At 45.9% G+C, this 24,112-nt stretch overlaps 1 protein-coding gene across 3 annotated transcripts; it reads left to right on the top strand.

The window, feature by feature from the left end:
- The first annotated feature begins 300 nt into the window (after positions 1-300).
- Positions 301-22,929, top strand: PMVK (phosphomevalonate kinase). 3 transcript variants are annotated; one of them, XM_085637077.1, is made up of 5 exons: positions 301-357; positions 9,252-9,315; positions 9,414-9,566; positions 19,969-20,098; positions 21,606-22,929. In XM_085637077.1, the coding sequence occupies exons 1-5, from the start codon at positions 329-331 to the stop codon at positions 21,761-21,763; spliced, it is 534 nt and encodes a 177-aa protein (XP_085493203.1). In that variant the 5' UTR covers positions 301-328; the 3' UTR covers positions 21,764-22,929. The 3 variants fall into 3 exon arrangements, with proteins under 3 accessions (XP_085493203.1, XP_085493201.1, XP_085493202.1); XM_085637075.1 differs by having other exon boundaries at positions 344-500; XM_085637076.1 differs by lacking the exon at positions 301-357 and adding an exon at positions 582-667.
- The last annotated feature ends 1,183 nt before the right edge of the window (positions 22,930-24,112 follow it).

Here is a 24,112-nt window from a genome sequence, read left to right as displayed (position 1 = left end):
TTTAGTATTCTCATATATTTCCTAGATTACATACAATTTTAGAAATATTTCAAAAACATGATCTTCTCAACTGTTTAAGAATAGCATACGTTTAGAAAATCACTTTAAAATCTCGATAAATTCTGAAAGCATCGCCCTTTCAAGATGGCAGCAATAGCGACCAGCCTTAGAAGGCCGGCTTCCGCGCCCTCTATTTACATACACCCGTGGCTCGAGGGTAGTACGATATAGGCTAGGCTTAGCTCTGGGCTGGAGAACCAATCGCAAGTGCTCCGGTGACGGCCTGAGGGCGGAGTAACAGACAAGCAACCAATCAGTGAGGCCCTACATGGTATCGGCGGCCAATGAGCGGATGCGGTGAGTGTTGTGATGGGTTTCGTAAAATAAGGTACCTTTGGCTTCACTGTTTTTGCCATGGCCAAAGGACCGTGTTTGGTGCTACTCTGCAGCGGGAAGAGAAAGAGCGGCAAGGACTACGTGACAGAGCGCCTGCAGAACAGGTAGGTACGGAAGATGGAGGGAGGGGAACAGTAAGTGGAAAAGGTCAAGTGGGTCCATGCTGGGACTGGGAGATTACGAGAGAAAATGGAAAGAGGACAGGGATTTCGGGACAAACACGCCAGATCAATATGCAGCATTTGAGTAAGGGAGTAGCCAAAGCGGAGTGGTGAGTATCAAAAGAGACAAGGTGGAGGGGTGGCTGAGGATGGAGAGGGTGAAGAGAGAAAGTGAATAAAAAGTGAGACACCTTAACAAAAATATCCCTTTGGAAAATTTTACGGAATTGGTGCTGGAAAAGGTGTATCCTGGGAACACGTAAATCAGAGTAATGACGGCATCCGAAAGGGGGCCGAGTTGCGCAGGCCTAAGTCATGAGGAGTGGAGTCGCTTGACAGTTCATGCACTTTCCGAAGACTCCCAGGCATACGTTTGACTCAATATACAAAAGCATAGAGGGTTAATGTGCCTGCTGTGAAGTTCCATGTGCAATCTGTGCGTCAGAGATTTGTATTTCATGTAGATAACTCAGTGGGTTACTGCATTTGTTGTAGAGATCATCGTGGTTACACGCCATAAGTTACATTTTTTGCATTATAGTGTAGTGAATACTGAATCGACGTCATCAACCTACGTTCTAAGTGAAAGGTATACCTTTAGAATCTTGTATCTTTTTCGCAACCTTTTACTACGATTGTTAAAAAGTGTTCCTTTGTGTGGGAATAAATACTATCACCATATACATTGTTACTAGTGCAATTGCATATATTGACAGATACACATGACATTCCTAAAGTCCATGCACATAACATCTTTTACACATGTAGTTGTCTTTTTTTCCTAAACGGTATTGGCATCGAGGTGTTTGGCTCTAGCCAGCTTCCAGCCAGGATGACTCTTGAACAAAAGGAGTGCTGATTTCCCTTTAAGTGAGGAATGTGAGTGCATGGCTGCTGGAAGTGAAAATAGGAGTTGTGCCTCTTTCCCTGCTCGTTGCTGCTCTGAATGCAAAGCCCAGAAAGTGTGGGCGCAGCTGAATGTGTCAGTGTGTTGGCAAAGTGCACCAGGAAAGTAAGTAAGATTTTATTGCAAAATTAATTAAAATCGTTGCACCAGGAAAGAGCTGGGTTAATAATAGTTACTGGATGCAGAGTATGACTGGATCTGCATTTTGTGCAACACCTCACAAAATCTGAAAATATGCCAAAAATCCTAGAACGTCTCAGTAAAAAGTCAGCAGTCCTATTGGCAGGTTAGTAAGAGTGGAGCAGTCGAAAACAAGAATTAAAACCACGAGGTGTAAATGGCAAGAGGACATGCATGCTCTAGAAGATGAAGAATGGTCAAATGCTAAGATGGCTTTGAGATGCCGATCCATATCCGCCAGACTGAGGCTAATACAGTTCAAATATTTTCATAGAACATACTTTGACTCAACTAAACTTTGGACCATGAGGAGGCGGTGGGCCCAAGATGTCTGCACTGTCATGCAAAAAGGGTGGAGTATTTCCATATGGTGGTTAGCCATAACTGGGCCAAGATACGTGCATCTGTTAGCGAAAGCCTCCGTATCAATCTGGAGAAGGACCCTAAGCATGCAATTCTGATTATTGGGGCGGGGACTGGGGTGGTTCCCTCGGATATCAGAACTTGGTGGATACTGCCTTACTAGTAGCTGAATGAGATATTGCCAGACAATGGATAGACCAGGTGGCTCATGCACTACAAGAATGTTTACTTGGCATGGATTATTGCACAACTGCTGAAAAAACTGAACACAAATTAAGTGTGTGAAAATATGTCATAAAATATGGGACGCATGGATCCATTCCTGTCACAAAGTGTAACCACTTGTTTGCTTGGCTGTGTACACTCCTATTTTGGTTCCCTTAATGTACTATCCTGATTGGAGGCTTAGCACACTGGCAGTTTTTTTGCTGTTTGCTCAGTACTATAAAACTAATACAAATTTATAATAAAAAAAAAGAAATAAAACTAATTATATATGTGGTCCGGATAACGTTTAGAAAGAGGAGCTGAAATATATTTCTTAGCCAGTGCTGCACCCTCCTCCCCCAAGTATATTTAACAACATTCCGCAAACCAGACAAGTCCTAGACAAATGGTCGATATAAAATTGCTTCTTGGCTTAAGACAGAGATACCTGCACCCAAAATCCTATATGAGTGTTGTTTGGGGGGGGGGGAGCGATAGAAAGCAATGTAGATTTACAATGCTCAGATACTTTTTTGTATCTGCTGGGCTTACTGCAGTACAATATCTAGGTAATGAAAATAGGCTCACTGGTTGGCGCTGACCCACCTTACAAACGTGGTAGGAACTGCAGCTGACAAATCTTGCAACACCTCAACAAGAATGGCTTGCACAAGCATGTCAGCCAGATAAACAATCACACCAGAAAGTCATTAAACAAGCCACATGAGGACCAGTACTACAAAGAAGAACCACAAAGAACAGCTGCACAATACATCAAGCTCATAGACCATGTGTGAGACAAATAACATAGGTTAAATGCTCTCCAGCACAAAATTGAGTAGCCTCCGACTTGAAACGGACAATGACGGCATGACTGAACGTAAAATTCCGGATAAGCCTTGATCTGCCACATGTGTGATCTGGGCGGACTAGAGGCTTACCAACACTTTCTTAACATTCCAAGACACCCAGGACACCTTTGTCACCGTTCATTCTGTAAATTGAATGCTCCCAACAAAAATAAGTTAGTCAAACTTCTGGCTCGCTGTTAGGAAAGGATCTAAAAAAAACAGCAGTCAGCGAAACCTGTTCTCAGCAGAGGAAGGATGTAGACAGACTAAATCCGTATTTCATAGGGAAAAAATGGGAAATGCAACAAATAACCCTTTTATGTACTTATTTTGGCACTACTTGTCTGACTTGACATGTGGATATTTCATTTTTAGGGCTCGCCTGATCCAGCGCATGCGCTGTTCTGGCCGAGAAATTTTGTATGCGGGTTTTTAAAGTACTGCCTGTGGCCTAAAGCTTGCGTGCACGTGAGCGTTCACGCGCGCAGCCGCCATGTGTCTCGCCGTGCTTGAGCGCGTCTGCGATCACTTTCGCGGGCCGCGCGGCCGTGTCATTTTCACGGCCGCGTGGCCTATGCTTGTTTTCTCTTGAAGGCAGAGCAGAATAATATTGCTTTTAAGTTAAACCGTCCTTTGAGCACCTCAAGGCGTCAAGCCATAGCGTTTCTTTGTTCTAACAAACGAGTTGTGTCGTCTGTACGAATGTCCAATTACTGGAAAATGTTTTATTACATACTGAAACCCGTGAACGCGGTGTGCTGGCACCAGCAAAGTCTTTAGAAACGGCTTCAGTGTGCTTTGTCGGCATTTTACTAGGGAAATTCCAGGAGTGCCGGGCTGATAGACTTTTACGATTCCTTTCTTTCACAGATTTTCATGGGACCGTCTCAGCATATCAATTCAGTTTTTTATTATAGCTGACCCTTTTGGGTTTAATAAATATTAAATGGGGAAACACAGATTTTGCTCTGGTTGTTGTTTTTCTTATTCATTTAAATCGGCTGGCTCCAGACAATTTTTTGGGGTGTGATACACAGCGGGGGAAAGAAGTCCATATTTGGTGAAATAGGGGGCACTCCTCGTCATCCAGAGCAGTGCAGAATGGGGCACCATTTTAGACCTTTAGAGAAACACCTACAGGCAGGGCTATAAGTGGGATGCAAAAACTGGGGAGCTCTCAAAGGGTCGTGGCCAATGTAATTAAGGGCGTGGCTTAAAAATACATAAACTACAAATCTGTGCTTAGCATAGCTTGCCGCCCAACTTGTATTTTTCTGTTTCTGTCATTGCATATGATACAACAAATAACATCATACCTACAAGAAGTCAGGACTATTGGCTTTGTCAATGGTTGTTTGTTGCATAAGATAAATAAGCAGCAACTATGGCTTGTATATAATATTGAAAAAGCTTCCACTTAACCCCTTCGCTGCTGCGGACATTCCGCTGCAGCGCTGGGGGGGGCAGGGGGGCAGCGCGGTGGGCCTGTGCTCATGACGGAGCCGCTCCGTCATGAGCCACAGTTGAGCTGTGCTCATGACGGAACGGTTCCGTCATGACTCCGCCCATTTGCGTTGTCCCCCCGCACAGGCGGGGAAACAGCGCCGCGCAGGCGGAGCGGCCGCCAACGGGAGTGTCATGACGGAACCGTTCCGTCATGAGCACACGCCAACCGTTGCTCATGACGGAACGGTTCCGTCATGAGCAGGGAAGGGGTTAAAGCCCTGGTGACACCACGACAATGTTGTTGTTCCTGAGTTTCAAAAAGAGAAGGGAAATCCAGAGAGAAAGTGACTCTCTTTAAAGGATTTCCCTTCCCCTACAATGCTCACCTGGCATGACGTCATGCCGTAACTTCTTCACTAGTGAGAAGTGAGCAGTGTGAGCATGCGCACATCCATGTGCCTGCTGTCACTGCAGTCCGTAAAAAAACAGACCGCATGTACCAGGGCACGAAACAGAGCCTGATAGAGACCCGTATCGTGGCCCCATTTAAAAAAACTTCTGGTGCACAGACCCGGTGAGACCGGCCCACTTAAAGCCCTGTCTACAGGCGAATACTACAAAAAACAATTGTGTAGATGTTTTCAGAAACAACACATCTTTTTCGTGGCTTGGTCTGATCTAGTCAGCCCCGAGCCCACCAGCGGATCTATGAAAGCTTTATGAGAATAATGGCACACAGCCTTGTGGATTTTTCAGAAAATCGTCCATGGATGCATTTCTTGCGATAAACCAAAGGTCACTGGGTTTGACATTTAAATCGCCCTCGCCTTTCCTATTGGTCCGTCCGTGTGATGAATGTGCAGGTGAGTTGCCCCTAATGCGGGGACTCAACCTTTTACTGTGATGAAAGGCGTGAATGTGCCCCACAGCCTTCCACGGTACAGCTGCCAGTTAAGGAAAAGGCTTTGGGTGCCTCTGTGGGTGAGAGCGCTAGCTGAGGGGTAATTGAAACGCTGCACAACACTTTCCTTTCACATCCCTTGGTGACACGCCTGGCTTACGGATAAAGCCACACTTTAAACCCTGTGAAGAGTGAACAGGAAAAGTACAACCAGCAGTGGCAAAGCCAATAGGTCGCACCAACGTGAGGTTTCACCTTTTTCGATGCTTTTAGCTAAGTTGTGCTGCAGCACAGTTGCTGTGCAGCACGGCTGAATGTTTAAAATCAGCATTGGCATAGCCAATAGGTCTCGTCTTTGGGACCTTCTAAGTGTTTAGCGATGCAGCGGCTGGACCTAAAATATGTAGGTGCTCAGCTCTGGTGAGACCCGGCCCACTTAAATCCCTGCGTTCTGGAAACTAATGTTGAGAGTATCCCTGTGTGTTGGATGTGCGCCCCGAAGCCCTCGGCACCTAGGCGCCATGTTACTGTGCATCTCGCTCCCAGAGCGGATAAAACAGCCATCGTTACAGGCCGTGGTTTTAAGACTCTTGAGAAGAGGCTTTTGTGGGGAGGACACTGCAAAACTCGTAATGTGTATTTGTTAAACGTTTTCTCTTTCACTGGCTGTCGTCGAGCAATTGAAGGGTCTTAAACTGCTCAATGTAGAAATCAGAGCTTTACATGGTGGTTTCAGAGTCCTGGCCGGGTGGGACTGGTTCAGCCTTCCATCCATCCTAGGTTAACGGTGCCACTGGATGAGCTTGGACATACACAATGTAAAGGCGCACTGGAAACGGCCGGATGGCTCGGTGATTAAATCGCACATCGCTAACATCTGCCGTGAGCTGTAGGTCACACATTTGAATCCGTGGATGGCCAACCCAGCCTCCCACTTATCCTTCCACGGCCCTTACATTGGGTAACAGCCATACATGTTTACAGTGCCTTGCAGTAGTAAGAGAGCAGTCTGGGATCAGTTTGGAACGCTATTAATAAAACCAGTATTTCATGTTGTAGAAAAAAACAATATTCAATCAGTTTCTTTTCTTTCTTTTACCTGTTGGGAGGCCTCGTTTTCTCTTGAGCCTCGATGCTCTGCACCAAGTCACTTTGTCACGACAATTCTTTCTATGCCACCATGGGGCGAAGAGGGGGGCACGATGCCAAGAGTGGCACGGTGCCATCAGTGTGTGGACCGTCCCCTGGGGCTGGCACAGAAACAGATGGTTGAGCATTCCCGACTGATGCGTGTACCTTGGACTAACACAGATCATACCACGGCTGTCTCTCCCTCTCCTGGGGGTCTCTTTCTCTCCTCCGCTCCCCAGAAGCTGGCAAGGGGGCTCAGGTGGACACTGCGGGGGCTTTGGTGTCTGCACTTGGTGCAAGGCTGGAGCACTGGAATATATGTACCGAGTATTGCACCAGGCACAGTTATAGTGTTAGAAGAGCGCTTAAACACACTTTTGTGATATCAAGTCATGCAGAGCACTTCGCACTCCGCCCTATCTATCTCAGGAAGGGGAACAGATTTGTGTGGCTCAGTATTAGGACCGGAGATTATATTCATTTTTAAAAGATTAGGTTTGGGGAAAAATGCTTTGATATTTTGCCTGCATTTTCTAAACCTATTCATATAAAACTGCTGGAAGATTCCATCCCCAGTTGAGCTACAGCCTGTAACCTTTACATGTAAAAACAAGCGCAGACAAGCGCGGTCGCGAAAGTGACCGCGCTGGGTTAGGTTAATTAGTAGCCTGATATTGGAATGCAGCTGGCATACTGCGCGCCGCTGCTTGCTCCCGAGACCCGTAGGCCATGGGAGGGAACGTTTACAGAAAAGGCGGGATATACCCCCGCCTTTGGCCATTTGCGTGCTTTCATTTTTTAAAGCCACACGCAATGCCAATAAAATGTGTGGGTGGGAACAAAAGCACAAGGAGAAGTCTGTAGGAAGTTGGAAGTGCTTACAAGAAGCCTCCCCATAGAGCAGCGTATGCACGCTGCACTAGGCTCAACCTAAAAAGAACTATGTCACGGCCAATGATGGCAGGCCTGCCAAGTATTACTCATCAGGCGTGACTCTAACGCATTTTAGTGTGGTGTTCCGCATCACCGCACTGAAATGCATTGTCTCACATTTAAATGCCACTGTCTCACTCTTCTGTACCAGCGCTGAAACTGGCTATGCCAGGCTGCTAGCGCGCACCAGTGCCTGTGACACCTGTGGGCTCACTGACTGACTTGACGCGGGCCTCGCCGGACCGGCTGCAACGTCGCGACTGCCAGCCTGACAGACAGACTCCAGAACCAAAGTAAGTACTTTGGCCAGGCAGCCTGCCTGCCACTGACTTTAGTAGTGCTGTTGTCACACAGAGTGAGTCTCAACACACTGTGCTCCGTGAAGACGCGTAACTAACAGCAGCATATCCCGATGATGCAGACCCAGCCGCACATTCATTAGCCCTAGTAGCAGGACACGCGCCGGTAAGTAGTTAATGTAATGTTTGCCCACTCCGACTGCGGCATCGCCGAGCATCGGACGGGGGAGCCTGTGTCGATGCAACGGAGCATCTGCTACGTGAGGCGAGGTCATTACAACATTCAAGTGCCCTCTCGACACACAAACATGGTTTGACTAGCTCACCATAAACGTTAAAACGTTAACCGGAAGTTTACGTTCTAGATGCCTTAACCAATGGCCCGCTAGTCTCATGAAAAGCGTGTGCATGCCCCAGCAGGAAGATCCTGCCAATGTGCTGTTGACGCAACCAACCGTGCAGATCGTCTGGGAAAGCGCGTGCTGCCCACCAGAGAAAACAACAAACATTGGCATTGCCAAACATTTTAGATTTTAAACGATTAAAACAAGTTTTCGGGCCATTATAAGCCTGTTAGGTGGCATGCTAGTATGAACAGCCAGAGTTTATTTCTACATCAATAAGAAATCTTACAATGCTGCTGCACATCGTGTAACGGTCGTGACAAAGAACGCGCTATCACGTGTCAGGGAAGCTTGCATTGAATTGCTGCCTGGGGAACACCTCTCATTTGAACAGAAGGCAAATTATTTCATTTTTCAGTAGAAGAGTAGTGTTGTAATTTACTATACTTGATCTAATCCGTCCCGTCCTCCACCCTTCCCTTCCCCAGAATGTTCTTTCTCCACTGTCATTCGAAGGTTCTGCAGCTGACTCCAGCAGGCTGGAACCTGTGATGATGTATGATGCTTAATAAAGACTTCTCATCAACTAGCCATAGCTGCCAAGGTTTCAGATTGCTATATGTGACATTTTCATAATTTCAATGTAATTATGAGTGACATTTCAACGACTATGAGTGACACTTTCTTGCAAGGAAAACTAGCATTGGCATAGCCAATTGGTCTCGCTTTTGGGACCTTATAAGTATTTAGTTTTGCAGCACAATATCCTTGGTGCAACAACATCGCATAACTAAATACATATAAGGTCCCAAAAGCGAGACCTATTGGCTATGCCAATGCTTGTTGTATTTCATTGTAGAGTAGGGAAGATCTATATGAGTGAGGGGGAGAAGAGGAGCAAAAAAGTGTAGTGCAGGACGAGAGCCAAGGAAAAACAAAGTGTCAGTATGTAAAGCAGCAAAGCAAAAAGGGCAGGGGCAGTAACAGCTAGGCAATGGTAGCTAGTACAGGGTGGTTAGATATCATGTGGACACAATTTAATTGGTGCTTTTGGTAAACATCATCTCGGTTTCTGTAGACCACCAATGTCTGTCATCTTCACCAGTAAGGTTCTGATTTTCCCCAATGACAGGTTAGGCCCAGATGTGTGTACCATCCTGCGCCTGTCTGGACCCCTCAAGGAGCAGTATGCTAAGGTATGACTCTTGCCCCATTACTGTGGCTTTTTCTTCCATCAAGTTTTGCAAATCCCCACAGGAACACCGTAGCACAGAGTTTTTTTCTCTTTTTATAGGAGCATGGTCTTGACTTCCAACGCCTTCTGGACCCCAGCGAGTATAAGGAGAAATACCGGTCCGACATGATCCGATGGGGGGAGGAGAAGCGAAAAAAGGACCCAGGATTTTTCTGTAGGATCATCGTGGATGGGGCTGCCCAGCCCATATGGGTAAGCAGACTGATTGTGGGGCTGACGTCTGTTGAGCACTTGATTCACCAACTGGCCCACGCCATGCTTAAAGTTTTTTTAAAATCGGTAATAGAAGGTGAAACAGGTGGGACGTGAATACCAACATCATATTCAACTGAGCTGGCCTGACCATGCCCATCGCTCTTTAAGGACCCTACCCTCAAGACCAAGTGCTTTAAAATGTGCCAAATAGTACATTATTTTGTAGCACTTTCTTTCAACTATTTTGGCAAAAAAAGTGTAGATTTCATAGACTGTTTTGAGCAGAAATGCAAGAAAATATTTCTGTACTTAATGGTTTGTTACAGCGCACACAATTATTTGTGCAAAGCAATACAATATTATTTTATTGGGATCTGTAGAGTGGTGTGGAGTAGAACATCGGAGACTGGAATGGAGTAGAAAGTTGTGGAGTGGCATAAAGTGGAGTTGCGTGGCGTAAAGCAGAGTGTTGTTGGGTGCAGAGCCATAGAGTGGCAGAATGGAGTGTCATTGAGTGGAGTAAAGTGGCATGGAGTGGCATAGATTAAAGTAGATAAAGTGGAGTGGTGTAGAGCGCAGTGCCATGGAAAGGCGTAGAGTGGAATATAGTGTTGTGTAATGGAGTGGCCTAGATTGGAGTAAGCATGGTATTGTAGTCCACTGTCATTACAGACAATACAGTTTTAATTGAAATGACCTTTACATTTGTAGACCTACAGTTTTAGTGATCATTATACAGTGCACAGACAAGAATGTGTGAAAGTCGGCATCACCTAGTGTATCGATTTGTTTTGATTGTATTAAATTATTTGGTTCCACCACACTTCAGAGTTACAAAAAAAGTGCTTCATTTGTGCTTTCCTAATTCTGATATATTCTGAAATATTTGTACAGTTCATTAATAGATATTTCAATGTTGTTGTGTTCTAGAAATAAATAACTTCCTTTCACATCCCCAGCAAGTTTGTCACATAAATCCTCTTACTTTGCAGTCAGAGAAAGAAAAATGAACACCAAGCTCCCTGTAAGACGGAGCCAAGCATTTGATATCTGTCTTTGCAAAGTAAATGTGACAACAAAAAAACAAAATTTAAAGGCCAGTGTATTGCTCATTCACGTGTGAACCCCAGCATGGTAATTTTGGTGGTGCTTCAGCCCCCCCCCCTTCCCTTACTTCCAGTGCCTATGGAATGCGCCTAAATTGCGGAAGAAGATTGGGGGGGGGGGGGGGCATGGGGGTTAAATAGCGCAAGCTCGTCCCAAAGATATCAGAGCGCTTTGCTTGAGCACCAGTTAGGTACGGGGAGATTACATGATTTGCCCAGAATCACAGGATATTGAGCGTCCCTACCAAGACTCTAACCTGTTCCCCAGCTTCGAGGTCGATCGTTCTAGCTGTTAGGTCACGTCCTCAACCGTATTGTTTAGGTTATGCTATTAGGAAAGAGCACTGACCAAAATAAACAAGCTCGTAGACAGAACTTTGTTCCTCACAGGCATGTAAGATTGATGTAGGTAAGTAGAATCAGTCAAGCTGAAAGATAGTAGGCAGGATGCCTTATCAAAGAAATACAGCATGTTTACTGCTGTGAACTAGCATACAGGAGACAACTGAAAACACATGTACTCTCCTGGAATGCCTCACGAAAAAGAGAGAAAAAAAGAGTTCCCAGCCAGAGAGCACTTGTGGAAGAATATAATGAGCCAGTCAGAGAAGTGGCAAACAGTCTATGCTCCATGGGAGGGACAAAGACATGCTGGACAGCCTAAAACAAATAAATCCATCAAATAGAAAGTAATTAAGTTTGACTTACAAAACACCAAGCTAATGGTAAGAAATGGGTGGAATGCATTCCTAGGGAACCTTTCAGCATGCCCCCAGTTTTTCTTTATTACCAGACAGCTGCTTTATGCTTAAACCCAAAAAATTACCTAAATTGCATTTCAGTGCTAGAGTCTGACTAATTTGTGCCACTCTGTTTCGAATATATTTTTGAGCTTTTCTCAAATATTCCAGTGCTGCCAGTAATTTTGGGATATTGTACATACATTCTACCCAGGCTAATATGCTGTTCAACGCCCTTTGTTCTCCCTATATTTGGTAGGAGACAGAACCCCAAAAACCTGTATCAGCCGCTTTGTGTCTCTATTGTGAACAGATACAGTGCTTCGGCTTTAATTTAACAGAGTACTGGATATGGACGTTTTAGTCTTGATTCACTTCAGTTTAACTGGAGCAAAGTACAGGATAACAGAGGTTTAAGGGGAGCCAAACAACTGAGTATGTATCTTCGCACCAAAGAAGAAAGTTATCTTCAATGCTTTAAAGACTACCACTGGCAAAATCAGTAGGTCTGGCCTTGGCATGCTGGCCAGTGGTTGTTTTATTGCAAGCATATGTCACAAAAATGGAAGGGAAGGGAAAAAAAAGAAAACATGCCATTGCTTACACACATAGCGGCTTGCAATACAATGTGTACCTTATTAAAATAAATAAGTTTCCAAATTAATTTTAATAGAATGGTACCAATGTTTCCTAGCAAGCAGGTGTACTTGGATCATATAAAGTAACACTTTTTTTTATTTTTTATAATACACTTTAATTTTCCAATAAAGAATAAGAGTTACATAGCATTGCAAAGAAGCGCAAATAATCAATCAAATGGTTCCTGACAGTGTTTTTACAAGAGTGGTTACCATAACAGTCTGTACAGTGGTCTCATATAGTACTACTGCCAACCCCCAGAACTACCCCACCCACCCACCCCACGAATAGACCACATTGCCAGCAGTGTCCCACAAGCAGCGCTAATCTTCTGCGATTCACCCCGATCTTGAAGCACATAAAATAAAAGATAAACCTCTGGGGTTATCAAAAGTGTACCCTCAGCCCACACCCTCAGGTACTATACCATTGTCTGGCTGTGTGTTGGAGGCCTGCTTAGTATTCTCCAGATAGGCCTTCAAGGGTCCCCATATGTCTTTGGGCCGTGATGTCAGTGGCATCAAGCTGGCATATACCTCAGCGATTGGTATTGCAGTGCACTAAACTCCTCAGCCAGTCTTGTAGCTTAGGAGCCGTTTTCCTGCCCCAGTGAATGGCCACCTCCCTTTTAGTCAGAAGGAGACCCAATGCAGTAAATTTCCTGACTTTTGGGGGGGATCTGGACTGTGTGCCCTAAAAGAGCGATTTCAGGGAGGGTTACCAGTGGAAGACCGATTATCTTCCCTAGTGTCTCATGTATCGCTGCCCAGTAAGGCTGCAAGCGGTGATAGGACCATGCCAGATGGAAAAAATCAGCGTGCGGAGTTGCGCATTTCAAACAAATGTGAGTCCTGTTGGTGTCTATCCTATGTGCCATGGCTGGTGTAAAATAAGCGCGACGAAGAAATTTAAAATGCAGCAACTTATGGCGGCTGTTGAGTGAAATGTCCTTGGTGACATCACAACATTTTATCCATTGCGCATCCGTTATAGTGTGACCCGTGTCCACCTCCCAAGCCAGTCTAATTTTAGAGTCGTCCACTGGAAGCATCTTAGCGCTAGCTTTATACATTTTAGAAATGAGGCGAGCGCCGTTTGGGGACTCCAGCACCAAATTAAGCAGGGGAAAGGAGTCCGGCTCAACCGGGAATGTGGGGAGCGCAGCCCGCAGTGCCGATTTCAGTCGGCTCAGAAGGAACCGTGTCATGAAATTGCAATCGGTGAACCTAGTGTCTTCATCTATCGAAAATATGTGACCCCCCGGGAAGAAATCTCCTATTTTTACAATATCTAGTGCGGTCAATGTACATTGCACTAGCTTTTCCCCGGTGATTGGGAACCATCTGGCATTGGGCAATGGCAAAGCAGAAGAATACAAGAGCGCAGCACCTGTGCGCTTCCTCAATCTACCCCACGCCCAGCAGGTTGTAGACACCGTCTGTATGTCACGTCTGTCACGCGGAAAACCACTCGGGAGGACTTCACAGTTTATCGGGAAGTACCAAATCCGCCTCCGGTCGCAAAAACGGAATACGTGCGTCCGGGCGAAACCAAGCAGACGCGTATCGACATTGCGCCACCAAGTAGTACAGTTGGAAGTCCGGGACATTGAACCCGCCTCTGTCATATGGTAGGGTCAGTGTGGACCAGCGGACACGCGGTCTCTTGCCACCCCAGACCAGGCGAATCGTGAGTGTTCGTAACGTGTGGAAAAAACAGTCTGAAAGGGGAATCGGAATGTTGTTAAAAAGATACAGAAATTTGGGCAGGACCACCATATTCAATATAGCCACCCGACCCGCCAGGGACAAGGGCAACCGCAGCCATCTGTCAGCCTGCTCTTCTAGGTTGTTAATAGTCTGTCCGTAATTCAGGCGAATGATTTGAGTGGTGTCCAAATGGATGTGTATACCAAGATATTTCACCAAATCTCGGCACCATTTGAGAGGAAACTCGCAGTCCCACTGGACTGTGTCTGCTGTAAGCGGAAATATGATCGATTTGTGCCAGTTAATACCTAAACCCGAGAATTTACCAAATCGGATGATTTCGCGGATAAGAGGCGACAGATTGAGGTGTGGTTCCCGGGCGTAAAGAATGCTATCATCTGCATATAGGGATGCAAGGAGCGGGCCCGTATTAAACTGTAACCCTCTATGTAGATGGCGTTTCTGGAAATGTCTGACCAACGGGTCCATGGCCAGGATAAATAGGAGCGGGGATAAGGTGCAGCCCTGCCTGGTCCCCTGGTATAACCGAAAAGGTCTGGACAGGGTGCCATTCAAACGGAGTCGTGCCAATGGTTTACTGTAAAGCAGGGAGACTGTGGCAATGAAGCCAAAAGGCATCCCCATGCGTTTCATCACTTCCACGAGGAAGGGCCACTCCAAAGAGTCAAACGCTTTTTCTGCGTCCACTTAAACTGCAGCCGCTGGGATGTCGGGCTGTATTCTGTGGAGAACCGCAAATAGCGTGCGGAGATTCAGCGATGTCGAACGACGGGGGACAAAGCCAGACTGCATCGGCGAAATGATGTACTCCATCAGCTGTGACAGTCTGTTGGCAAGTACTTTGGCCAAGATTTTATAGTCTAGATTTAATAGAGACAGCGGCCGATACGAGCCGCATTGTTTGTGGTCTTTGCCAGGCTTGAGGAGCAATATAATGACGGCTTCAAGTAATGTGGGGGGGGGAGGCATTGCTTCTTTAAGGCTTCCGCATAAACCTCAATCAGTTGAGGGGCCAGAATGTCCTTGAATTCTTTTTAAAAAAATCCCCTGTGAAGCCATCAAGCCCTGGGGCGGAGGAACCCCGCAGGGTGTCAATGGCAAGCTCGACCTCGATGACAAATATGGGATTCGCCATAAAGTCTAGCATGTCTTTCTCCAAATATACCAGTGCGACCTCGTCTAGATATGCAGTCTGGGCCGTGCCGTCAGGCTCAGCTCTGGAAGAGTACAGCGTGGTGTAGTAGTCCAGAAATTCATCCAGAATAGTAATGGCAAACGTAATGCTATCGGGGAGTGGTCCGAATACGTGTTGGGAAATGTGGTGTGCGAGTCAAACCAATCCACGACTCCGGGCGAGATCAGCCAATAGTCTATTCTGGACCAGGTGCCCTGTGGACTCGAATAGTGAGTGTATTTGGTGAGGGTGGGATTACGCTGTCGCCAAATGTCCAACAGAGTGTATTGGGTGCATAGATCCCTCAGGGCTCGTCTCGCCCGTGGCTTAGCGTCAGGTGCTTTAGATGGGCTGTCCAACGTGGTGCTTAGCAATAGATTGAGGGCCCCCCCCCCAGCAGTAGTGCCTGAGGGTCATGCTTTGCAACCCGGGCATTTTGATCGTGAAAAAACTCAGGAGTGTCGACATTAGGGGCATACACATTATCAAAGTGACCCTGTGGCCATGCAGATTTCCCGTGACTATCCAATACCTGCCCACCGGATCTCGGGTCACGTCAATGAGAATGAAGGGGACTCTCCTATGGATGAATATTGCTGTGCCTCTGGCTTAGTTGCTATAGTTAGATACTTTGCTATGTGTACCCCAGCTGGAACCAAAACGAGCCGAATCCGTGGGGGGGAGGTGTGTTTCTTGCAAATATGCTATGTCAACTGTGTGTCGGAGAAGATAATGAATTACCTGCCGTCTCTTACGTGTGTTATTAAGGCCTCTCACATTCCAGGACATTAGGGTAATGGTCGAAGGACCCTGTATATTACCTAGCCGTGACATAGCGTGTGAATTGTCCTGTCAGGACTGTGAATGCAGCTGTAACTTAGAAAGCAATGCTAAACTAAAGTGTGAGTAACAATATACGCAAAATGTGAAAATTTCGCCACCCCACCTCCCCCCACCCAGCCACCTGCAAATCCAAAGGTGGCCATTCCCCTGAAAGCTAACCCGCCCAGTCATCATATTGATCACCAGGCGTACACTTGAGGTCCACTATCTGGGCCCCAAAGCAGGATGCACAAACTCTATGGATACACCAAGGGGGGGGGGGGGGGGGGGCGATGACAGTCTGGAATCTAGCCAGCCAATTGACATATCTATGTAAAAAAAAGAAACATTGCAATTTCCCCGATGCGAATCATCATGATGGAGGATCAGACACAAAAAGACCACATCATCCTGCACCAGTGTATGAAAATAGGTCCGCACTTGCGTCAGAGACGCTGTGAGGCGGGGAGGCAATAGCGCTCTCTGCCGAATTTTGCATGTTCCGCGGCTTGTGCGAGCGGCAGAATTCTTGGGCCTTTGTTGGCGTGTCAAATATGCGTGATCTGCCGCCCACATCCACCTTGAGCCTCGCAGGATATAACATGCCATACTTGAGCCCTAGATTACGCAATGTAGACTTGACTCCCTGAAACTTGCGGCGTGCCTCCTGGACCATTGGAGTAAAGTCTGGGTAGAATGACAGTCTGGACCCCTGCCACTCAACTGCACCGCGCTCTCTAGCCAGGCGAAGTGTGGTGTCTCGGTCTCTAAAGTTCAAGAGCCGCGCTACAATTGGTCGAGGAGGTAGGCCTGGGTTCGGTCTGGGGCCAAGTGATCTGTGGGCTCTTTCCACAACAAAACCAGTAGTAAAGGCCTCGCTGTCAAACAGGTCTGTGAGCAGCTTTTCCACAAATAAGTCCATGCGGCCAGTGGATGTCGTCTCCGGAAACCCCATAATGCGAACGTTGTTGCGGCGCACGCGTGCTTCCAAATCCTCGTTTTTGATAGCAACCCCCTTGAGCAGACGCTCTGTCCGTTCCAGCCTCTTCAGAGACTGAGCTGTCCCATCCTCCAGATCCGAGACTCGAGCTTAAGCAACGTCTATTCACCGTTCCTGTGCCTGCACTTTGGCGCCCAAAGTCGCTATAGGGAGTCGAAACGAGAGTCTAGCGCCTTACATCCAGCCTTCATTTTAAGGAGCAGGGTGGCAACAGAGTTCCCCGAGGGGTCGGGGAGGTTCGTAACTGGCGCCTTGTCCGCCATGTCAGCAGTGTGAGATGTTACTCCGCCAGTCGCCTTCTCAAAGGGAAGGGTTCTTTGCCTGGGGTCTTTGCGTCCCATTCCGCGGAGCCAAAGCAACGGGGATCTGACGTGAAGACGTTTCGTGGGCTTACCGTGGACTAAACAGTAGTCCTGACAGGCTCAGACAAGTGCACCCCACGGGGCAGCAGGTAGGCACTGGCGTGTAGCTAGAGGCAAGGGGTGTGGTCTATATGACATGGGCAACAAAGTGGCGGCTGCTCCGCAGGGTATTTGTGCAAATTTTGCGACCACCCCGTTGACCTCAGAACATGTGGGTTTGGCATGTAAGTCACTGGTTGGACAAGCGGCACCGTGCTATTGCATTGAAGCGCACCACGAAGGCTGTGACTGGGCACCCAGGAGCTGCAGTTAGAAGTGCACCAGCTCAGTGCGCAGCGTCATCCAGTGGATCTGCAGTCCCTAGGAAGGCACACCGGATGGAGCATACCCCACCGAGGAGACCAGTGCAAGATGGGCGCGCCCCCACCGCAGCCGCCACAGCGCCAGGCCAGCGCTCCACCCCTGCAGGCAGCGACTAGTGGGCCCTGTCCCCACGTGCAGCAAGCTGCAGTACGGTCGTGTAATTGGGCAGAGCCGCCAGCCCAGCCGCCGACAGCAGACTCAATCAGCACGGGAGGGGGAGCCCAACCCCCGCAGCCTGACTCACCCGGTATACATCAGGGGTGCCGAAAGCAACAACGCCGGCCTGCCCCTGGAACCACTGCCACACGGTATTACTCCAGTCTGGGGGGGAACTGGATTCAGGCGAGGAGCGTGCCAAACACAGCGCCCCTTCAGCGCTGCCGCTCTCAGCCCAAGGATGTCCGCTGTGCATCGGGGAAATCGCCGCTGGGCCCTGCCGATTGCAGGAGCTTCACTAGCTGGCGGCCATGTTCGCCGCCGGCTCGGCCACGCCCCCAAGAAACACTTTTTAGTATGAAGTCACATCGCTGAAAAATACGATACTTATTGAAAAGAGAAATATTACTGTCTTTGAACTACTGTGACTTGAAAAGTTAAAACACACAATGGTGACTAAAATAATAAAAAAGGAAAAAGAATGGACATGAAAAAGAATTGGCAAAATGAATTATTATCCCTTCATCCCTGGCACTGAAGCCTTGGCAAGGTAGATGTGCAGTGGGTTTGGGAGGATGTACCCCTGCAATAATGCAGAATGCTATCGATCACTGTGCATGAGAACCAATGGCTGCTGGGAGCTGACCTGTTGCCCAATGCTGTATGCTCAGGAGGGCGGAAGCATAATGTGACTGACAGCTGAACAGACCTCCGTATATAGGTGGCTAACCCAACGCTTCTCTTTGGATGCTTGCATCCATTTATGGTTTATTTATGTATTAATTGTTTCATTACATGAGGCTGGCAGACTGGTTAAAGCTGTGTGTACGCAAGACCTAAAAATACACTGATTTTATGTATAAATGGAACCTTTTGCCAGCTGTGATAATTGCAATGCAATGAATCGAAAATAGCTCTATAGGAACAATTAGGTTGACAAAATGTCTAGTGTTTGGAAGATCAATTAGAGTAATTAGTTTATGCAGTCAGGTTTGATACATGATAGTGGACCTGTTATATCCACACAGGCTGTGGCATTGAAAATCTGTGCTTTGGTTCAGAAAGGAAAGCAGACTACTAAAAAGGTTCCTCCTTGCGACAGTCCTCCATCACCTTGCTGTAGCCAATGCGAATATTTACAGGACATTGTTGACGTTAGTGTAGTCCTTTTCACTGTAAGGGTTTCGTTTATGGAAACCGTGTTGCTTACAGAGGATGGGTTATTTTCATTTCTGTTGGCACGGTGCAAACAGTATGATGATAAACCCTTTATGAGGGTTTAGTTCTTCAACATTGTTTATCCTCCTGGTAACTCTTCCGCATCGACCTAAAGTGAATGGGACTTCTTCTGTGGAATCGCAGTAGAAGTGAACAGCATTGCCTCAAGTTGGCACTGCATATCCCTACAGCAGCTCTCCACAGATATGGGTGTTGCTATTGAGGCTCATGCAAAAAAACCTGCATTTAGCAGCTGTTCACTCTTGAAGATCAATCGAGCACGTAACACAGCGTGAGAGTCGAATTTCTTCAAAGGACAATTCTTTTGTCCTCCCACCATTGATGAATCAAATATGCTTGGGGGTGGCCTATGTGAGGTTCGCTTAAGGGTCGGCAATATGAGAATCTCATCCTCTGGTAACTACATGGGGCCACATTTCACTCCTTTGTTCCTGAACTTTTGGTATTGGAGCAGGACCTAAGTTGATTTACCTTTGGCCGGTCTCTGTTAAAGTAGCACGCCAGACAAAAAACGATGGACTGCAATGCGGCAATTATCAGTGGCTTTAATGAATTCTAGCATTACACCCTTCTAAGATTTTATTTTTTCTTTGTGAGAAGTTTGCAGTGTTGAAGAGGGCATGTCTAGTCTAGTGCTCTCTAGCTAGCACGTTCTACAGGCACCAAATCCACACACCAGGACCTTGCACTTGGCACTTGCCAAATTAGCATGTCAAGAATGCACCAGAACAGAGTCAACTGCAAAAAGAGCACTACAAATTGACTCAAATTTGCAGTGCTCTTTTTGCAGTTGACTCTGTTATGGCGCATTCTTGACATACGCATGGCAACAGGGGGTTTCGCCATGCTAATTTGGCAAGTGCTACCGTTTGCACAATGACACACTGCCCATTTACGGCACTGTCTGGTATCCAGGTGTGTGTATGCACATGAGATGTTTTTGTCTGGGGCGTTTTATCTTTTTTTTCCTTTGTTGTCCATTCTCCTTCAGACCCCGCTGGATGTAAGTATTTGCAGAGATGAAGCCACTTTCTGGTGTTCCTCACCTTCTGTTCTCTTCTTCTGCAGATAGTCAGCGACACGCGGCGGCACTCTGATGTGGACTGGTTCCGCAACTCCTATGGAGACCTGACTCAGACTGTGCGAGTGCAGGCATCCAAGGCGACCCGAAGACTGCGGGGCTGGGTGTTCACACCTGGTAGGTGGCTCCATTGTAGATATGATCCCGCATTTCAGAGCAAGATGCGCACCTAAGATGGAAGACGCTTGCTAAGATCTTATGCAGTGCTGTTGGTCCAGCAAATGTGTGCTAGTACAGTTGTCTATCTTTTTTTTATCTGTTTGTAAAACTGTAGTCTCTCTTTAACCTTTCTGTTGTGTATCGGCAGCATCACAGGTGGTGTCAATCGGCATTACACTATGACACATTAACACAAGTAAGCGCTTGTGTATATTGTAGATATGTTTTATATATTGGGTACCCAAAAGCAAAAGACTTGTCAAACTCAAAAACTACAGAATCTTGTTTGGCTTAGGGTGTAGGGCTTACCTCATATCTGAATGAAAGGGAGGTCAGAAGGCCACAACATATTGCGCTCTTCTGTCAGTGCATCATCCATATGGATGTAACTAAACCAGATTCTAGCAGCAAGTGGTCTCACCTAAATCCCAGGATGATAGTATAAAAGACAAGAGCTTTCAAATGGGACTCAACCCAAGTTTAGTGACTTTTAAATCTGGAACAACCTGTTATACCCCTAAAAGGAAACTGCTGAGACCCAAAGTGCTTTTCCTTGACTGAGCTCAAGTCCATATATGGAAGCACTGTCTGTACTTGTTTCGGGTCTCCAGCACATTCTGGAGAAACCGAACATATGACACTACGAAGAACGTTTAACACAGGCTGACATGGTAGTCTGGATAGATCTATTAATGACCCATCCAACACATTTGTTTTTACCTTCCTGCACACTAGGAAAGCCCCTCCCAGCATTGTAAAGCCTCCCTCGCACATGATGGCTGGAGCAGTTGTCTCCTCTAAGAAACGTCTTGGTATCCTACATGCATGTGTAATCGATTTGTGTGCTGTCCCTTATGGGTGTAAGTGAGACTTCTACAGTAGTTTTACCCTCATTGCAAAGTAGAGTCATCCTATGGGAGTAAGTTGCAGTGAATTATATAACCATAGCAATGCACTCTCCCACAGGTGAGGGTTGGAGTGGCTGTCCACCCTGTGAGATGTGATTTCATCCCCCAGGAAACCTCTGATCACTGTAGTGTCTTGCGTCAGGTGAAGCAGACTGGTGGTCTTGCCTGGCTAGTGTGGTGTTGAACAGGCTAGGGCTGTAATAACTGATTATCCTAGGTAATTTATGGCCTTACTGCAAGAGAGGGCTGACATGTTTGCCTCCTTTAGTTAGTATAGAGCCATTCATTCTAGGACTGTGGTGGTGCTCTCCGCTGGTTGGATGTCATACTTAGGTGAGATTTAAAATAGTCCTCCTATGGTCAGTGCAGGGCTTTGCTCGAAAGATGAATTGACTGTTTCCTTTTGGGCTAAGCAGCTTGCCTACCTTTGTATCTCCCAGAGTGGCTTGATGGTAAGGACCAGTCGCCCTGTCTTTCCCTGGGAGCTTCTTGCATGACTTTCTTTCCAGGTACATCCGTAGTAATCCTCCACATGTGTCTCCCCCCTCCTTTTCCAGGGATTGATGATGCAGAGTCTGAGTGTGGGCTGGACCATGGCGTGTCCTTTGACTGGACCATCACTAACAACGGAGGCAGCGAGGCCCTGAATGATCAGCTAGACACACTGGTGGACTTCATAAAGCTGAAACTGACCCAGTGGGAGCATGCATCATGAGGACACACAGACCAAACTACTGACCACTGATCTCGGATCTAAGAGATGAGCAGAAAACACCCACCTCTTCTAAAAGGAATGCTAGCAAGAGAAAGGAGCAAACTTAATCATGTTATTCGCCAGGTGATGAAGGTGGCATCCTCTGTACTTTACATCACAGGGGTTTTGGTCTTAAACTGCTCAGGAATGATGGAGAGGTGCGCATAAGTTCATAGGGGCATAAACAATAAGAAGTGTGCAATAGAAAGAGCTTGAGATATTTATAATTCATCACCTAGAAAGACAAAGGAAAGGGCAGATCCAACCAGGCTTCATATTCTGGTTATCTATGATATGTGCAGTTCATAGCTGCATGTCACATGAAAACCAAAACACATCAACATGAACTCTCACTTCTGGGAAAATTTGTTTGCAACCTGAGATGTTCTACCTAATATCAAAATCCAAGAGATACCTTTTAAAACTCATGCGGAATAAATCTGACTATAATCCCCTACTGAAGAGGAAGTTGTGATGTCCACTGCTTAGAAAACCAATGGACTGTTTGTGGCATTAAACGTGGTAAACGTCTGATGATCTATTGATTGACAAAAAGGTGACAGAACTCAGATTAACGAAGCAAAAGGAAATAAATGGGACATCACAAATGATCTAAGATCCTCAAAAGATTCCATGCTTTCTATGAAAATGTATTATGACAGCCTAACCATTAAATTAAACTTGCAAGCAAGTGAAACATTCGTTCAAGTGCACTGTCCTCCAAAACTCGCCAATCAAGCGATGATAGAGCAAGATAATAAATTTGTGCCAATGGAAGCCTTGACAGATATGGTTGTATTTCATAATATTGAAGCCAGTAATTTTGACCTGCACATAGATCGACTCCACAATATTGACTAATAATATATTGTCAAGAAGAGCATTTAAAATAAAACATAGATTTACTATTTTCTACTTATCACCTTGATAATATGTTGGTAGTGCACATTGTGGCATCGATATGGGTGCAGGTTAACGCTACGATATTGTGGTAGAACACCCAGCAAATCCAGATGGCTTACCTGAGAACTTTATCAATATTTATTGAAAAACCAAATAAACATATATCCATCTATGTATTGTTGTCAGTCATGATGTACACTGTGAATAAAAGGACAGAAAATGTTATTAATTGTATGAATATATGTTGTCCTACACATAGGAGCAATGTATCCCTATTAACAGACCTATGTGTGGTCATACATATTTGTAAGAACACTGCATGCGTATGTCCCCGTAATAGAAGTGTCGCACTCTCTAGAGTTTGACCATTAACACATTTGTCACAAAAGGGCATGAACATAGAAGAGCAGAACTTCCTTCCTTGAAGTACTGTTGATCCAATAAAGCCATCTTGCATTTCACCACACCTAGCTGACCCTGTGAGGTTGGTAGCAGTTTCCTAAACCAGTGGCTTAGTTTAGAGATTATATTCTCTTGCAACCTTCTATCTATTTTATTTTGGAAATCTCAAATCCTGCTGATGTTTGTGTGTGCCGGCTACTTTACAGTTGGACAGAATTCTTCTCTACCTGGATGATATCTAGGAGGCATCAGCTATATATACCAAACAGGGCGGTTTTAGTGGAAGGGATTTAGATCCTCTGTATTGTATCCCTGTGTTCTGAAGTTTATCTTAACTGTATAGCAGTGTCTGCAAATTATAATGGTTACTACCATGTCTTGTGATCTGTCCTGTCCACTGATTGGAACAGGGGTTCATCAAGTAGTCTATTTTGAGGAATAATCATTGATTAGTTGCATGTTTTCTTTCCAACAGCTAAGAGTTCCACCAACATCTTTGGGTCGAACACTTTGGACCCAAGCACTTAAAAAAAATATATATTTACAAACTAAGCACTTCCTAAAAGGGTTGATAAACATTCATTGTCTGGTTGTTAATGTGATTACATCCTAAAAGGTTCACTTTTAAAGTGACCATTATTAGTGATTCTAAAACTCAGCAAGAGTTGCTTAATAATTTCAAGCTTCAAACCAATTGCTCGTATTGATACTGGCTGTGTGACCAGGCTCAGGAAACACGTGTGTACCTTTCTTATTCCCATCGGTGAATTTCTAAAAGGTAGAATATCTGCTAACAATGCAATACTTATTTATCGTGCCACCAGCCATGCACGTAATTCTAAAACTTTACCTGAACCTAAGCAATAAAAGCATTTTAACACATTTTCTGGAGATCCGTTTTGAGACAGCGTTAGTTTTACTAGTTGGTACCATATTCAAGTGTATTAATGATGGTTTTAATCAATACTCCAAGTCCTCTATATAACTTACCTGAATATGCTCCCT

Source organism: Triturus cristatus, chromosome 12 (assembly GCF_964204655.1).
Source record: "Triturus cristatus chromosome 12, aTriCri1.1, whole genome shotgun sequence".
Taxonomy (NCBI): domain Eukaryota; kingdom Metazoa; phylum Chordata; class Amphibia; order Caudata; family Salamandridae; genus Triturus; species Triturus cristatus.
This window is presented reverse-complemented; position numbering and strand designations above follow the sequence as displayed.

Bases quoted from the DNA above. Each gene is read 5' to 3' on its own strand.
- PMVK (XM_085637075.1), top strand. From the start codon at position 415: ATGGCCAAAGGACCGTGTTTGGTGCTACTCTGCAGCGGGAAGAGAAAG. The intron at 9,316-9,413 runs GTATGACTCTTG...CTCTTTTTATAG, and splicing joins TCAAGGAGCAGTATGCTAAG to GAGCATGGTCTTGACTTCCA. The intron at 20,099-21,605 runs GTAGGTGGCTCC...CTCCTTTTCCAG, and splicing joins GGGCTGGGTGTTCACACCTG to GGATTGATGATGCAGAGTCT.